The sequence below is a fragment of the Muntiacus reevesi genome, chromosome 19 (genome assembly GCF_963930625.1).
Source record: "Muntiacus reevesi chromosome 19, mMunRee1.1, whole genome shotgun sequence".
In the NCBI taxonomy this organism is placed as follows: domain Eukaryota; kingdom Metazoa; phylum Chordata; class Mammalia; order Artiodactyla; family Cervidae; genus Muntiacus; species Muntiacus reevesi.
The window spans coordinates 46,350,149-46,369,254 of record NC_089267.1 but is presented as its reverse complement, the minus strand read 5'-3'; the positions used below and the strand labels follow the sequence as shown (position 1 = coordinate 46,369,254).

At 33.5% G+C, this 19,106-nt stretch overlaps 1 protein-coding gene across 1 annotated transcript in view; it reads right to left on the bottom strand.

Annotated features, from left to right (window-relative positions):
- ASCC3 (activating signal cointegrator 1 complex subunit 3) overlaps positions 1–19,106 on the bottom strand; it is a 336,030-nt gene that overhangs the window by 76,449 nt on the left and 240,475 nt on the right. Inside the window, exons 31-36 of the mRNA XM_065911620.1 lie at positions 14,081–14,218; positions 13,871–13,991; positions 12,581–12,713; positions 8,465–8,590; positions 2,657–2,768; positions 2,329–2,463 (exon numbers count right to left, since the gene is read on the bottom strand). Coding sequence (XP_065767692.1) covers positions 2,329–2,463; positions 2,657–2,768; positions 8,465–8,590; positions 12,581–12,713; positions 13,871–13,991; positions 14,081–14,218 — 765 coding nt within the window. The remainder of the gene's footprint in view (positions 1–2,328; positions 2,464–2,656; positions 2,769–8,464; positions 8,591–12,580; positions 12,714–13,870; positions 13,992–14,080; positions 14,219–19,106) is intronic.

Below are 19,106 nucleotides of genomic sequence, written 5' to 3'. Positions count from 1 at the left end.
GACATTATATCATTGTTGCTGTGGAAATCATTAAGGGAGTTTGCTGAACAATATCTACGTAAATACACTGTAGTTTACTTTAAATATATTTGCAGATGATTTATTTTTCTTATTATTCACAAAAGGGTTGACTCTATTTTAATAACGCTATACCAGGAGATTAGCATAAGTCATTTTAGGCAGTGTGATACTGGAAAGAAAAAGGATGCTGAAAGGATGTGAACAGACCACTTGCTCTGAACAATATCTTTTTATGTAAAAGACAAAAGAGAAAAATGATTGAATAAACTTGGTACTATTTACATTTGTGGGCTTCTGCAGTAGGTGGTTGGATCCCTGGATCAGGAAGACCTCCTGGAGGAGGGCATGTCAACCCACTCCAGTGTTCTTGCCTGAAGAATCCCACAGACAGAGAAATCTGGCAGGCTACAGTCCATGGGGTCGCAAACTGGTGGATACACGTGAAGCAACTAAGCATGCACAAACAGTGGGTGGAAGAGGCTATGGAATGTAACAGGCATGTGGACTTCATAAACCTTTACAGAACAACAGGCGCCTAGATATATTATACCGCAGACCTCCCACCTCAGCATTTTCCACCTCACTCTGTGGGTGTGTGAGACATTCATCACACACACAGGAGAGGCAGAAGGGTAGAGGTTAAGGACTTAGACTAAGGTGCCAGACTGCAGACTTCTCACTGGATGTGCACCCTTGGACAAGCTGGGCAATCCTTAAAACATGAACAATAATGGGATTTTATCAACATCAAATTAGTGACTGCTGTTAGGATTAAATGCTTATCAATGTGAAGTTCTTAGAACAGTGTCTGGCATATGAAAAGTGCTCAAAGGTGTCAGCTATTATTATGTGTTCCCAAGTACTTTAAAATACTAAATTAGGCAAATACATCAATGTAGGTAAATATGAAAGAAACATCATATTCTTAAATCTAACAGATACTAGTTTAAGATGCTTGCTGAAATTAATCATTATTTTACTGTCTTTTCCCTAATCTTGTTTTCATGAATCTGTCTAGAAAATGATAAAATCTCATCCTTAGAAAGCTAAAAGAAATTCTTAATTAAAAAATATTCTTATCTCAGAAATGAGTTAATTTGACAAAAAATAATTTTTTGATACCTGTCTCATATACTCTAATCCTCTTGTCATTTCTATAGCGCAAACAATAGGAAACGGATTTATACAGGATCCATCCACCCATCCATCAATTTGTTAACAAACATTTTCTGATTCATTACATTGTACATGGCCCTATAACACGCACACTAGTTTCTCAAAGGGAAAACACTGAAAAATTGGAAAATTGTGAGGATGCTGACGCCAATAATGATAAAGCAATAGGAAAGGTAGGGAAAAAAGCTAATATGCAAGTGAACTACAGTAGACTCAGTGACTTTACAAGAGAAGGACCTTAAAGACATTACAGTCCAAGGGGTCTTAATTTTTAAAAAAAGTACCAACATACCTGAGGGGTAAAATACAGTGTTTGCTGCTGCTGTTCACTCACTAAGTTGTGTCCAACTCTTTGCGACCGCATGATCTGCAGCACGCCAGGTTTCCCTATCCTTCACTATCTCCTGGATCCCAACTAACATGCCAACAAAGTTTTATGGTAAATTATTATACATAAAGTCAACAAAGAAAAAAAATACATATATAATATGCAGGAAAGAAGTGAAGAAGATACTCCTAATAGTAATTTTAACTTCAATATTAAATTTAGTTCACAGCTTCTTGGCAAAAACCCAAAATAAGCAGAGTATAATTTTTTACCATGTGATAAAGCTGACTGTATATTTTTTTCTGGGAAGGGGGTATGGGAGGAGTTAACTTTTCTGGCATTAATTCTAAGAGAACTTAATCAAGTGGATCCTTATGTTAAAAAAACTTCAGCAATATCATGGATTCCACAGAATTCCTCAAAAAAGCAATAAGAAAAGCTTTCAACTATAATTCACAAAGCTTATTACACTGAAGGATAGGGTGATCACCTGGCTGCTGAGGACAGCCCAGTTTATAACTATTATCCTGGCTTAAACCTTAATAGTGCCAGATTCCATTCTCAGGCTGACTCAACTTTGGATGATAAATGACGTGGTCATCTTATCCATGGGAGATTTGGCCCAGATATATTGCTTTGTAGTGATCTTGCCAGACAGAGAAACGAACTTCATAAATGGTTTCTGCCAAATTTCAAGAGGAACTAGAAGGCAACAGTTTAAGACCCAAATTAAAAGAGAAGGTATAACATATATAAAATATGATCTCTTTATAATAAAAACAATGCAATAATATGAAACTCACACTTAGAATTGAAAGCAATTCTTCAGTCCCACATTCAGGTTTCAAACGCTCCTTGAACATTTTAACTGTTTGGTGCTTCAAATAGTAATAAGAGGCAATGCGGCCATACGTCAGAGGCTCAATGCTCCGATTATCCTGTTTCAGAAGAAAGATAAAGTAATGTAAATAGAAAGTACAATAGAAGTAAATATATTCATAATATTAATAATTCATACTGCAGGTTGCTATCGCAACATTTCATTACAGTTTTTGATTATCATTAGCAAAAGCCCTAGTGTTAGAAAGCTGGGCAATCTTTTCAATTGGAATATATGTGACCCGGTCGTACCTCTCCAATTTCAATACAATAGGAATGTTCCAGTTCAACCAGAGACTTCTCAACCAGACTGGACAGAAACTTGTTCACAGAATCATGGCTCACATCACTCAAATTGTAGTAGCTAGAAAACAAGCAAGGTCATTATTTGTTTCAAAATATTTCCTATTAAAACTGTCACTTCAATTTCACCTTGTTCTTTTCAGAATTTAAAAAAAAATCCATTTATAGCAAATCAAAGAAATAAAGCAACTGCAATTGTCATTTCCACCTTACAGATCAAAATCCTCATACTAGAGTTTATTAATACTGATGAAGAATGGCGATACATTCAAAATATGAAAGAGAAGCAGATAAAATTCAGCAACACATTAAAAAGACTAATTTTCCAGCATTAAAACTATTTCGGTTTATGCATCTACCGCAAACTAAATCTACATATTAGATTCGAAAGTGGCAAGAAGCTTATTACATAGAAACATATAATTCCCTTTTATATGTAAAACTCATCTGCAGTAACATTAAAAAACTCAAATAACTATTGATTTGGGTAGTAGATAAGTTCTTTTAGGAAATTTAGTCAATTGTTGTTTCCTTAAGGAATATTCTAAAGATTAGAAGGAGCATCTTCAGGCTAACAAAAAAGCATTCTAACTATGCTTACTTATACAGAAAACATACAGGTTCAGCTCTATATACCTTCGACGTAAAAACTTAAGGACATGCAATTCACCTTAATGCTCTTCCCTGTAACTCCAAGAGGTTTTTTTTGCAAATCCCTAAGATTACTAAGAAACTGTGCCTGCGAAAAGATCCAAGAGGTGAGGGACCATCCCCACAGTCATGGCAGACCGCCAATTCCTGCTGGGTGAATCCTGTCCCCTAGTTAGCCTGGAGCATTACACGCCCTACCTCCATCCAAATCAAGGATACAAGGCTCAGAGAACAGACCGTCAATACTGAAACCCCAGCAAGAAGGCGTAACATCTGTACAGGGCTAGAAAGGGGTCGCCCAGAGTTGAACACGACGGAAGCGACTTAGCAGCAGCCGCAGCAGGAAGTGGGTGTCAGGGCCTGGGGAAGAAAGTGTTAACTATCTCAAATGGGAGAGGCCTTAAGGCCTGCCAAGCATGGCGATTTTCTTTCTTCCAAGGGAAAGAGTTGGGGTCAATACTATAAAAATTTATTTAAAAACACAAAAAGCAGGACTTAAATCATGGCAGGATATATTTTCATTAGAAAGAGAAGTTAGCCCAAATATTTAGGTACCCTCAAATATGAGAGTTTCCACTGAGTATGGATTAATAATAGGTTATTTATTTAAATCGTAATTAACTAAATGCTAAGGATTTTCTTATAAAAGAGAAATAGTTAGTTGAAATTTTAGTCTGTAGAGAAATTATTGCCTTTCCTGGAAAAGCTCTTTTCGTAATCCCAAATGAAGCAATATTTATCAATGAACAGATAAATACCAGACAGATCAGTGCTATTGTTAATTTGACCAAAATATAACCAGCCATATGTGAAGATAAAAAATCAGTATTAGAAACCATTAGAAAATACTTCCTTTATTCTGAATTATGACTGAGAAGCATATAGTTAGAATAATTTATACTGCATTAGAGGTGCAAATAAAAATTCTGGACATTCAAGGTTCCATAAAAGAGACAGATCTCCAAAGCTGTTTCAAATTATTAACAATTTTTTTCCCTTTTATATTTTTCCCAACAAATGAAATTTATCAGCCAGACTTTGTGCGATGTAAGCGCTTACTTTATATTTCACATTCTTTTGGCTTGCTAAGCCTATAAATTTTCCAATACTATTGTCAGCTGCCTGGACTAATACAACGCTGATAAAGTTATATCTAACTGGACGAAAACTAGTGAAAATATGCCCAGGACACTGAATAAGTAGTACTATTTGCAGAACACAAATCAAGCTATTCTTTATGCAATTAAAATTATAGAAAGAAGACATTGTGATAATAATATTACCATGAAAAATGAAAAGCTGTGATTCCATTTCATCTATAAATTTATTAGGTTATTTGAAAACAAAAAAATCTCATGGATGCTGCTACAGATAATCATAGACATTCCCATATAAATATAACTGGAAGGTCAACTTTACCATATTATGCTTTAATGCATTTCAATTTTAATTAATTTTTAATGAATTTGGTACACTTAAAAATAATACTTAAAACCATTAATGATAAAAACTTTTCTCTAAAAATGATAGGTTCTTTTTAAATTATTTATTTTATTCACTATTTTACGTACTTTTAAGACATATTGTGATGGGCTAAAATCCCATCTGAGGTTTGTTTATTCAAATCTATTGGAAAATATTTTAAACTACTTTGTGGCTTTTATTCAGATAAAGTAGAGTCAGGATAAACATGTTTTAAACATTTATAATGAGTTGCAAAAAAAAAATTAAGTAAAATCATGACTCTGAGAATCCAACAAATTATCTAATGACTACACTAAAATATTATTCATAATATAACTTGCTAAAAACTAATGCATTTTTGGAGCAGAATAACTTAAAAAAATCCATTGATAAATTTATTAATATAGTTGTTCTTTTCCAACGTGCTCATCAACATTACTGACCTGCATAAGAGTAGAGATGAAAAACTCAATTTAGGTAATTGAACTGACATTCAATTGATTCAATATTGAAATTTTTACCCTTACTACATCTCGGGGTTATCAAGAATTTTCAAAATCCCTAAAATTGTTTTCTTCAGATATTCTGGCATATGTAAGTGATTAACTTTATTTTTTTAAAGTGACAACTTTAAAAACAGTTAAACTTTAAAAACAGTTCTCCTATGCAGCCAACACAAATAGTAAAATGCTTTGCTAGTTTTGCTAGTGATGACTTCACTGATCTAAACCAAGTATTACTACTCTTTGTTAATATTTGAATTGAGATTCTAAGGTTATATAAACATTTTCACATCCATTTTTTAGATCCCATAAAATTTTGAGAGAGAGTATATTCTGACACTTATTTGTGAATAAAGGCTAGAGTTTTTATTTACATAATCTTCATTAGTAGCATTATATGGCCTTTGCTTTTAACACGTGAATGTTCAGTAACCATGCAATTTCTAGCTTAAATAATTATAAGCATTTAGCTTACAAATTACATATTATTATTAATAATCACTTTACTAGCTTGAAAAAGCATGCAACTGCTAAGTAAAAAGGTTTGTTTTCATGTTGCACTCGCCACAGTAGAAAATTTATAACTTATTGGTTATTAAAGCAGAAATATTATACAACGTTTAATTATGAATAAAGGATACAATGTAGTTTCATGCTCACTGCATTGAATCATCAAGTCATTATCTTCTCTCTGCTATAAACAGACAGCCTACCTTTTTTGTCAGCATGGTATTTCATTTATTTCACAGAGAAACCCAGTTTCACAATAATTGACTTGTCAGAGGCTGTAATTTATGAGGCTGAGCTCTGTAAGATTTCTCTATATTGGACTCAACCCGCACACAAGCAGGGTTGAATATTTACAATGCTGTTAACAGGTGCTGAGTTGTTTAATGATTCTAATAGCCAGAAGCGTACTGAGGAAGCCAGCGGGATCACAATTACAGGCTGTTTGAACACAACAATTACTAGTCCCCTGAGAGGTGTGAAAGTCAAAGGCAGTTTGCACTGACAGCATCGAGCACATGGGCTAGACAGGCTAGTTCTATCAGCAGTCCGTTGGGAAAAAGTTTAAACAAACCTCTCCCTATCATAAAATTTTACAAAGTTGATTACATTTAAAGAATCAAAAAGTAAAACAAGCTTAAAAAAATTAACTTTAAAAGATCTTATCAAAAGATAAACAAGAATACCTCACACGAAACCTCATTCTCTTTTTCCAACCTTAAAAAGAATGAAAGTTTACCAGCTGAAAAAGAGAGATTTTATTGTAATGTAAAACATAGATAAAGTCACACCAAACAGTTTGGATTTAATGTGAATAGTGGCAGCCATTTCCTGTTTGGTTTATGTAAACCTGGCCAGAGATCTCGCTGGGAAATTTTTCATCAGTATAGAAATGCTGCTGCTATAACTGTCAGTACTGGGAAGTCATTTGTTACAGCACCATGCTTTTTTATGTTCGGATTATGCAGCAGTAATAATGACACAAATAATGGAAGTGGTTACGGGGACAGCTGAAACTACCACAACATTTTTTTCCCCTAGAAATATTCAGACGCTTTCTCAAGGGAAAACAGAGAGTAAAACTGAACATACAAATTGAATCCAGAACTCAATTTGAAATATATTACATTTCATGATGCACCAATACATGTGTTTATATATAAACAAACTAATATATACATATATCTGTATCTACATATATACTTAATTTTATAAATACATATCTTTATATGTATTTACATATATTTGCATATACATACACACATGCATATCAAAACATAAAAATATACATAGACATACAGAGAACAACCCAGGAACTGAAATCTTCCCCAACATAAATTTTATTTTGGGTGGTGGTATGGTGTGGACACTTTACAGTAACATGAATAAATGAAGAGGGTTGGAGAATTGGGTCATATTTATTTATCTATATGTGACTGTATTTTAGGAGTGGCGCTTGCTCTCTCAACTTTTAAAATAAACTTCAGTTTCTTCTTGTCACACATACATGCATGCACACAAGTGTGTATACAAGCCCCTCCCACCCAAAGAAAAGTCAGTCTCAATTTATGGCACGGAATGACAGGAAGTATCAAGTATATATTAAAACTACACACAACACAAGCTCTTCATTTGAGACAATGATTTTAGCCTTCTTAAAACTTTTACTAGATTTAAAAGTAAGTGGGAAAAGTGTACCAATTTCCTGTGCCTTTCTTTGCTTCTGGCTTTGTGGATAGGGGCTTTTAACACAGACAACAATAAAAAGATATTAGGGCCAATTAGAAAGAAAACTGCAGAGCATGACTATAGCAGATAAAGTAAAATATGCAAATTATTGACTTTATTTGGGCCCTTTCTCTTGATTTGAAATGTTGCTTAAAAAATTTTACACTGATTTTTAAAAAATAAATCTGAAAATTTCTACCTTTCAACAGGGAAGTTCAAATTATTTATAACATTTATGATTATAATTTGCCTTCTTTATTATATGATAGATACTGTCAGTCCTCTGATCAAAAACCGACAAAGCTTCTCATTTCACCCAGAATAGAAATCAAAGTCCTTACATTGGTGCCGAAGGCCTCATGAGACTAATAAGTCCACGGACCACCCACCCACAATCCCTAACCTCATCTCCTGCTACTCTCCACAGCCCCCTACTTATTCCACTTTAGCTATATCTTCTTCTTACTGCACCTTCAGCACACCAGACAAGCCAGTCTTAGAACCTCTCCTGTCCCCCTGGCCTGAAATGCTGTCCACTAGATATTTATGTGGTCAACCTTCTCACCTCTTTCAAGTCTTTGTTCAAATGTCACCACTTACACCTATGTCTACTAAGTAAACCATATCTACTTTCCATTTCCAAAACAATATATTTAATTTCTGATCAAGAAAGTGAGATTTGAGCAAAATTTTTAGATATGATTAATTCAGTTTTAGGCATGTTGAATTTGAAATGATGGTAGGAAGTCCATGTGGCAACATTCAGAAGGTTGGTGGAGACATGAGACTCTATTTGATGGAGAGCAGATGGAGTGAAATATTTTGGGTCTTCCACAGGCAGGTGATATTTTAAATACAAAAAAGATCTTTAGAGAAGAACGATAAAGAACAGTCCTGTGCTTACCTGGGGTTCATGATTAGACGACGGAAAAAGTAAGTCCAGGTAATATAATCCATTGCATCTTGCTTAGATGTTATTGTACCACCAGCAATCTCTGCATTTAAATGGTCAGACAGCACTCCTAATAAACTACAGAGTGAATAAGACATGGGAAACACATGAAAATTAAATGAAAAACACTTGAACACAAAGTCAAGACTCAAATTTGATGTCCCAAGATATAGGACAAATGTGTTTCCTGTAATTTATATACTTTGTATATAATTTCGGCCAAATGAATTGCTAGGTGCAAATAAACACAGGCTGATAGGAAGGGAGCAAGTAACTTTTACAAGAAGATGAGAACCAACATAAGAGTGGACAAGAGACGACACACCTTGGAGAGCAGAATTTTCTCATAGGGCATTTGGAGTAAGTACGAAATAATGCTGAGGCAGATGATAGAAGAGTTGGTAGGAAATGGGGGATAGTTATGTTGGAGCAAGGATATTCCCTTCATTAATTCAGTGAATATTAAGTTCAGTCACATAAGATGAATGTACTAGGTGTTATAGAATATAGTGATGATCAGATGCATTGAAATACTGGCACAACAAAATGGTCATTTCAGTTTCTTACATAAAATACAAAAAAGGGAAGCAATGTCCAATAAAGGATAAAAACATGTAAATTATGATACATGGAACAGTATGTATTATTAAAAACAGCTTCCGCAAAGGATGTTTTTAAGGATATGAGGAAAAGACCACAATAAACTGAATGAAAAAAAGTTGCTATATTCCTCTGTAGTCATCAGTGGCAGAGTGTAAATCTGTCTAGCTAATTTGGAGGGCAATTTGGCAATATCTATGTGAACAATTACTATGACCCAGCAATTTTACTTTTTCATTCTCACCTGCTAGGGAAACATTCAAAAGTTAGGATAGGAAAGCAAAACCCTTCACTGCAGCAATATATGTAAGAGAGGAGACTAGAAACTCTGAATGCCCATTAATAGAGAAGTTAATATATAACTTCTGTATATATATTTTGTAGAAGATAAAATATTACATTAAACTTGCACATTTTTATTAGTTGGAGGCCAATTACTTCGCAACATTGCAGTGGGTTTTGTCATATATTGACATGAATCAGCCATGGAGTTACACGTATTCCCCATCCCGATCCCCCCTCCCACCTCCCTCTCCACCCGATTCCCCTGGGTCCTCCCAGTGCACCAGGCCCGAGCACCTGTCTCATGCATCCCACCTGGGCCGGTGGTCTGTTTCATCACAGACAATAATAATTGAAAAATTAAAAAAAAATAAACTTGCACATTAAAATTTTTAATACATTTTTTACTGAAGTACATATCAAAAAAAATTACATAAACTACATATGTACAACTCAAGTAATATTCACAATGTGAACACATCTGTGTAACCAATGCCAAGATCAAGCATTCCCACTGCCCCAGAAGCCTTCTTTTTGTGTTTTTCAGTTACTCCTCTTGCTCAAGAAGAATTTTCACTTTTCTTTCCTTTACCTTAAAGTACTGGCTTAGGTCTCTAACACAAAGCTTAATTACTGGCAGTGGTGACAGCAACATCCCTGTGTAATTTTCTGTCTCAAAGAGAAAGCCTTTAATATTGAATCCTTGATCATGGTATCTGAGGTAGATTTTTAGTAGATACTCTATCAGATTAAGAACATTTCCCAAATATTTGTTGGCTAACAGTTCTTATTGTGAATGGGTGTGGAATTTCATCAAACACTTTTTAAAATATCTGAGATAATCATATAATTTTTCTTAAGTTTTTCCTGCTAATACAGTGAATTATATTCATGCATTTTCCAGTAATTAGCCTTTGCACTTATATTGTAATTAGCTGTAATATGTTATCTTTCTATACATTACTAGATTTGATTTGAAGTTTTATATAGGATTTCTACATCTATATTCATGAGAGACACAGCTCTGGTACTTTCCCTTCTGGTAAATTTATCAGGTTTTGGCATTAAGGTTATTCTAATCTCATAAAATAAGTTGACAGATATTCCTATCTTTTCTACTATTATAGAGTAGAAAACAGTTCATGTTCAATTTCTTCCTTAAACACTGTAAAGAATTCACTAGTGAAATGTCTGGATCAGAAAATTTCTTTGTGGAATGGTTTTAAATTTCAGATATAATTGCTTTGATGGACTATTTAAATTTTCTATTTCTTTTTATGTCAGTTTTAGTAAGGATTTTTAAAAAAGAATTTCACCACTTGATATAAAATTTTAAAATATGCATAGATTTTTTTCATATTTTATTATTTAAAAATTTTTTATATCTTTTGATTCCTGATACTGTGTTGTTCCTTCTCTCTTTCTTCTTGACCAGACTAAAGGTTTATCAATGTTATTGATAAACTTTTGGCTTTGCTGATATTTTTTCCTAATGTATGTTTGGTTTTAATTCATTAATTCTTTCTCATCTTTCTATCTTCTCCTTTGAGTTCAATTTGCTAACTTTTTTTCAAATTCTTGAAATGGATATTCAGATAATTCATTTTCCCTCTTTCTTTTAAAATATATATTTATGGTCATAAATTTTCTCTTAGCACAGTATAAGCTATCTCCCACATATTAAATGTTTTCATATTTTCCAAATTAAGAAAGTGAACATTAGTAGAAATTCTAACACAGTAAAAAAAAACCTCAGTAACTGTTTACAGTATAAATGAGAAATGTGTTTTATCCTTTGCATTTGGAATATGGTAAATGAAGTTCAGTATATTAAGACAGTGATAAAAAGTAGCAAGTGATATATGTTAAGAATGAAAATGTACAAATCTGACAGAGAAAAGATTATTTTTTGCTGAGAAATGAGCAAAGACTTTGTCCAAGTTGTTGTTTAGTCACTTAGTTATGTCTGACTCTTTGTGATCCCATGGACTGCAACACACCAGGCCTCCCTGTCCTTCACCATCTCCCAGAGCTTGATCAAACTCATGTCCATTGAGTCGGTGATGCCATCCAACCATCTGTCATCCTCTTCTCCTCCTGCCTTCAATCTTTCCCAGCATCAGGGTCTTTTGCAGTGAGTTGGCTGTTCACATCACATGGTGAAAGGACTGGAGCTTCAGCTTCAGCATCAGTCCCTTCAATGAATATTCAGGACTGATTTCCTTTAGGATTAAGTGGTTTGATCTTCTTGCAGTCCAAGTGACTCCCAAGACTCTTCTCCAACACCACAGTTCAAAAGCATTAATTTTTTGGCCCTCGGCCTTCTTTATGGCCCAACTCTCACATCCATACATGACTACTGGAAAAAATATAGCTTTGACTAGATGGACCTTTGTCAGCAAAGTCTGTCTCTGCTTTTAATATGGAATCTAGGTTTGCCATAGCTTTTCTTCCAAGGAGCAAGTGTCTTTTAATTTCATGGCTGCCATCATCATCTGCAGTGATTTTAGAGCCCAAGAAAATAAAGCCTGTCACTGTTTTCATTGTTTCCCCATCTATTTGTCATGAAGTGATAGGACTGGATGCAATGATCTTAATTTTTTGAATGTTGAATTTTAAGCCAGCTTTTCCACTCAACCTCTTTCACTTTCATCAAGAGGCTCTTTAGTTCATCTGCTTTCTGCCATCATTAAGATCTTTTTTTGTATAACTCTTCTGTACATTCTTGCCACCTCTTCTCAATATCTTCTGCTTCTGTTAGGTCCACATGGTTTCTGTCCTTTATCACGCCCATCTTTGCATGAAATGTTCCCTTGGTATCTCTAATTTTCCTGAAGCGATCTCTAGTCTTTCCCATTCTATTGTTTTCCTCTATTTCTTTGCATTGTCCACTTTATCAAACGGATGATAGCAAATAAGTGGTGGAGACCTCAGATGTGAACCTAAGTGTTCTGGCTCCAGAGTCGACACGACTGAACAAAGTGCTTCACTGCTTCTTTTAAACAGCTTTGTTTTTTAGTGAAAATTATAATTTAATGTTGTCTTATTGTGATAAATGTATTGCTTCACTTCAAATAATTCTTCTGTACTACAAGTTTTACTGATTTTTACCTGACAAAATGTAAGCACAAAAACATCAACATGCTAAGACATAATCTATTTAAATTAATTTACAGCAAAATTTACCTTGATTCTACTGGGAAAGGTTCATAAAGAAACTTTTTGTAAAAGTCTTTCTTTATGTCATGAACCAGAATTACAGCTTTGCCTTGGTCATCAAACTGAGGCCTCCCAGCACGGCCCATCATCTGGAGTACATCTATAAAAAAGAGGACAAGAGGTATTTTGTAATGTGGCATGTAGCACAAAAAATATTGATGGATTATAGCATGCTTCTACAATACCAGAAAATAAGAAAGAGAGTATTTTAAGACAAGGGATGGATGCTATCTCTTATGCCTACTATAGAGTTCTTTAATAATTTAATAACCAATTCACTAAGACAGAAAACTGAGTCCTCAAAAGAGCCTTGCGGTGTATGTAAAAGTAAGAAAGATCAAAGGTTTCTCTAGTTAAATGTTTCAAAAATGATATTTAAGAGTTATAACTACTATAATCAAGTAAGAAAAAAATAAAACACATAGAAAAACCTCTTTAGCAGGGTAATTTGATTATTTTTACCTATGATAATGGATCCATTTAGGCCTCATCCTCAACTCATCCATTGTATAAAATTTTTCTTTTATACTGCAGGAGTCTTTGACATAAATTGTCACTGTGAAATGATATAGGTCTTCTATGCATTAACTGAGTTAAAATATTCATTTGGTATATCACCCTGTTCAAAACTCATTGAAAATATTCTATCAGGTTTTAAAATATGTTAATTGACTTGTACAAATTATAACAACAAATGCTTTGGTTCTAGAATTCCTATGAAAACAATCATGTCTACTGAAGGAGATTTAAAATTAAACATAATATTTAATTATAATTTATGGGGGTTCCCTGGTGGCTCAGATGATAAAGAATCTGCCTGCAATGCAGGAGACCTAGGTTTGATCCCTGGGTAGGGAAGACCCCCTAGAGAAGGGAGTGGCTACCCACTCCAGCATTCTTGCCTGGAGAACTCCATGAATGGAAGAGTTTGGTGGGCTACAGTCCATAGTGTAGCAAAGAGTTGGACAGGACTGAACAACACACACACACCGAACGTTACTAACAGCTACTAATCAGTACTAATCTCTTTTTAATTAAAAAAAAAAATTACCTGTGCTTTTGACATTCATTAACAAATTAGATAAGTAAAAGTACACAAAATGGCTCAACACTTTGAGCTATATTTTTACCGGAAAGAAAAAAATTTTACAATTTGCTTATCATATGTGACCAATTTTCTAAACTTTAATTCATGCAAATTCAAATTATTAAGACTAAAACAGAAGTCTAATGTATTTGTAAATTTAAAAATATTACCTGTAATAGGAAAATCCACATATCGTCGTGTTTTTCCATCATAATATTCTGTTCCCTTAATAATTACTAAATGAGCTGGAAAGTTTACACCCCAGGCTAATGTACTTGTAGCAATAAGAACCTAAAAAATAAAAGATAATATCTTACATCTAACTAAAACACAACTTTCAAGTCACTTTTAAATATCTGTTCATGGGATAAACAAAATACCTGAATTTTACAATTTACAAATAGTTCCTCTACTGTTTTTCGGTCCCTTTCATGCAACCCAGCATGATGCATTCCTATTCCAAAAGCAAGTGTCAGCTTCAGGTTGGAATCTCTTATTGTTCCAATGATATTCTCCATCTGCAAATAAAAAAACACAATTACAAGTTGTAGGTGCATGAGCTTTACATTTTTCATAAGACTATATTTGGTTAATTTTGTTTTTTTTTAGTTCTTACTGGCATAAAAATCTAGGCCGCATCTGCAGTAATGATTAAAGTTAAATTAGTTGAAAAGAATATCTGCTTAGTGAGAATGTATAGCCTACATTAATTAAAATTTAAATGCTATCAATCCTATTTTTATGTATCAAGGAAAAAAAATCTGTACTCATTACCCCTTAATGAGCCACAACTATTAAAAACGATGCAATATTGCCTAAGATGGTTCAGTGTCTGTTTGTCTTGTTATGGAAAAGACTTCAATTTTTTGGCTCAGTAATAAAAATTTAGGAAGGACAAAAAATTAATGGAAAAAATCAGTTATAATCTTACCACAGAGTAAGCATTCAAATTTAGACTTTCTCACTGAACTTAGTGACCTGGAGGCAAGCTATATACCCTCTCTAAGCCTCAGCTTCCTCATTTAAAAAACCAGCCTGGTATATACTTTTACTTACTTCTCATGTTTTTGATCAACAGTTCAGTTAAATACTTTTCATATTTACTGTTTCATTTTTAATAAATTATCATAAACTTTCATCCAGTTTTATATGTATAATACTAAGTTTACAATTTATTATTTATAAATTTATCAATTTATTTATTTTTTTACTTTATGGACTTAAAATTTAAATTGGCCTTATGTTTTCTTGCTTAGAAAACTGCCTCATCTTGAGATCAAACACATATGCACCTACTGTTCCTTTAACTTCTGTTATAGTTTTATTTTTACATTTAAATATTAACTTGCAACTATTTTGTAATAAAAAGTATGGTAGAAATCTAACTTTAATTTTTCTAAATAGTCCATCAATTATTCTAGCAATATTAAGTAATTCTTATTTATTTTATTTGGTTAAGTAACTCTTTACCTTATTTATTTTAAACGCTAATTTGATTGTATTCAGAATTCTCATACATTCCATGTTTTGCATTGTAAAACAGATTGCATTTCCAGCCTCAGTTTAGCTCACTGAGTTTTATATGTACAAATAGTTTCTGAAACTCATATTTTATAAATACTCTCAGAATATAGTGATAGAAATCACTTTCCACTTTCTACATGGAAAATAGTTAATGCAACACAGATTTTATGCAAAGGGAACAAATCCTTTTTTCTTACAAAACTCACTAGTTTTTCTGTGTGGGAAAAAGTTGTTTTATACCAATTATCCAAAAAAAGGAAAAGAAAGATGAAGTTTCGCTTTATAATAATTATCAATGTATAAGAAGTAGTGCATAGACTAGGTAACATTTTATTAACATATACATCAGAAATGTCATTTATCCACTTTCCTGAATTGAATGCAATGTATAACAATTTGTTCTGTTTCACATTCACAGTATAGTCACCTGGTATTCTTGTGTTATTTTCTTTATAAACTGTTTGCAAGAATATGGAAATGTATTAGCATAAAGACTGACTACAAATGTATGCTATAAAGAAAGATGCTGTCCCGTCTCACAAATTATGTTAGCCATTCTCAAGTGACAGCCTATTATCCCTTTTTTGTTCAATAGTTCACTGCATAAAATAGCTTCAATTTATGCTATCAAGAATTAATTTGCTGATATTCGAGCATGATAATTAGTTTTGGGATTTTTCAGTTTCACATCTTAAATATCACTGTATATTTATAACTTGTATAATTTGCAGTGTTCCATGGCAATGCCAATCATATTGAAAAAATAACATACAATTTACCATAGGAAAGAGAAGAGTCCTATGGCAGGAGGTTTGGCGAGGCAATAATACTTTGTCCTTCCACATCAGGGAAGCCTAGCTGCTTCTCATTCCTTTGCCCCCACTTTCACATAAATCAATGCATTAAAAAGAACTATTTGCCTATCTGAACTGGTAAAGACCTAAAATCCTCAAGAGGACAATCACAAAAAACAACTTCATTTATTACATGGTTACTATGGATGAATTCTGAGTTATCTGTACATTATAAAAAAGCAAAATTTATAGTAATGTTACTCAACCAATAAGCATAAAATACTACCAGGGGAGCCTGTTTAAATTTGAAAATATAATTTTTGACTAGATTATATGCATCTTTACTGCTATACTTAATTTCATCTTGATCAAAACAACATAATATGAGCAAAACTTTTTAGGAATTTAAATATGATAATATATATAATTTGTTGAGTACTTACTAAGTATCAGGCATTGTGCTTATGACTTTACAAAAATGATAACACTTAATTCTTTACATAAAGTAATATAGCTCTAAAGTAACACTCAATTCATTTATACAACACGTTATATTTCAAATTAAAAGATTGGGTGATCTTGAATACTATATAGTAGTTTTTCTCAATTCTGGTTCCATGAGAGAATTGAGCCTCACAAAAAAATATCTGAATTACCATTGTTTTAATTTTTTCAAGGACAGTTAGTACCATTTAGATGCTTAGGAGAAAGTTCATTTATTACACTCACTGAACGTCGTAGGACATTAAGGCCTAATTCTTGTTAGAAAGACTGCTATAGAATTTTTAAAAGAATAATCATAATTAAAACACCTTGTTAGAGGAAGTTTTAATGCCACAGTTCACTTATGTTCAAGTAACAACTGCTGTAAGGGACAGGTATCTTTCCAATAAACAGTCTCTGAAATATATCTGACTATATGTTAGTGAAACCAAAAAATGTTTTTCAATATTAAAAATAAAAGGAAAACAGATCTATGCTCCTCTAAGTAGTGCTCTTTTTTTTAGGGTGGAGGGGGAAGAGGCACATATGTAAACTGTTGAACCAATTACTTTAACTTAATAGAAATTTTTTTTTATATTTTAAATTTATTATACTCAAAAAGCTTTTGTAGAAAGCTAGGATTCCATTTAAGTAGATACATTACTCTGGGCCTAAAATACATTCCAGTCAGAATATAATTCAGTGAGTTGATGACAATGCTGGCTCCAAAAGAAAGGAGGAGACCAGATTGGACAAGAATGAGCTAACAGATTGTGCAGCCCAGATCTGTCCCTTTGAGTGTGATATATTGTTTCAAGATGCTAAAAACCCATACTTTCTCAAAGCATAGCTGTTGTGCTGGTTTTCCCATTTTCACAGAATCCTCATTATCGGAACTCTGTACCCTTTTCAAAGCACGTCAGACTCGGACCATATGCCACTGAATAATGCTTATCAATTGTATAAAACACTCAATAAAAGATGCACCACAAGAAGAATAATGAAAGTTACAAACACTTTCTTTTTTAAAAAAATAATTAAATACATCACATCTGGCACAGATGTTAAATGAAGTTAAAACATTTCCTCATAATTACTATTATTCTTAAAATACACTTCTTTATGATACACCCTACAGACTAAAGGGGAAAAACAAAATAAAAGAAACACTTTAGAACATTCTTTTGATCTACTAATATGAAAAAAAATTTTTAAATAAAATTAATTTAAGGTAGTATGTTTTCAAGCTTTACCGATACACCTCAGAACATATTCTCCTGTCCCTAATCTGAGACCCAAAACAACCACACCTCAAAGTAATTTACCATACTGTTAATATACAAATGTATTTATAAATGATCAAATATACAATTATATGAGAAGTAAATATGTAAATGAAATCTAAACAATAAGATCTAAATCTTTGCTATGTCTGCTAAATAAACACAATATTATTTTCAATGTTTGCATTTAGTCTGATTCTTAATGATAGCAGTATCAAAACTGGGCTATAGGGTGAGATATTAAAATTTTTTCTTTATTAACATTTCCAACTTAATTCACTATGCTATTGATTGGAAATCCCAGTATAAGCACTTCATATGGTGGCTGAGATGGTAAAGAATCTGTCTGCGATGCAGGAGACCTGGGTTCAATCCCTGGGTTGGAAAGAGCCCCTGGAGAAGGGAATGCTACCCACTCCAGTACTCTGGCCTGGAGAATCCCATGGACAGAGGAGCCTGGTGGGCTACAGTCTGTGGAGTTGCAAAGAGACTTAGACATGACTGAGGGACTAACACTTTCACACTATTAATTTCTGAACATGTATTTTATGCTCATTTCAATCTTTGGTGAGTGCAAATTTCAAAACATTCTTAGAGAGCATTTCCATAGATGTCTGCTCTTAAAATGCAGAGAGGGACTTTCCTGGTGGTCCAGTAGTTAAGAATCTGCCTTGCAATGTAGGGGACGTGGGTTTGATTCCTGAGGTCCCACATGCTGCAGAGCAACATTTCCAACTTAATGAGCCTGCAGGCTCCAACGACTGAGCCTGAGAGCCACAAGTAGAGAGTCCGTGCGCCGCGACAAAAGATCCTGCGTGACCAGCAAAGGCCTCACATGCTGCAACTGAGACCCGGGGCAGCCAGATAAACTAGTAAATAAATAAACATTAAACAATAACCAAAATACAGAGGAAGCTGATAAAAGGCACATTACAGCGTTATAATCTTAAGCAGCATAATTTTAAGCAAACAAATACTATATTAATATGAATTAAATCTGTGAAGGATCACAAGTAAAAGATTATGAATATATGATCAATTTTACCACAGAGCTTTCAGCAAAAAGAATATCTGTTTTAAAAAGTGCTATTCAATGTAATGACATTTACTGAACATTTAACTCTGTTCTAGGTCTGTCCTGTGCACATTAAATGTACTAATACATTTAATCCTCACAAGAATCCTGTTGGGATAGGATTACTATCGTCCTTTCATAGACTAAAGGATGAGCTCAGAAGTGAAACATCCGACTAAGGTCACCAGCTTGCAGTGGGCAGTCAGTCCTGAACCTAAGAAGCCAGGATCTAGTCCACGCTCTCAAC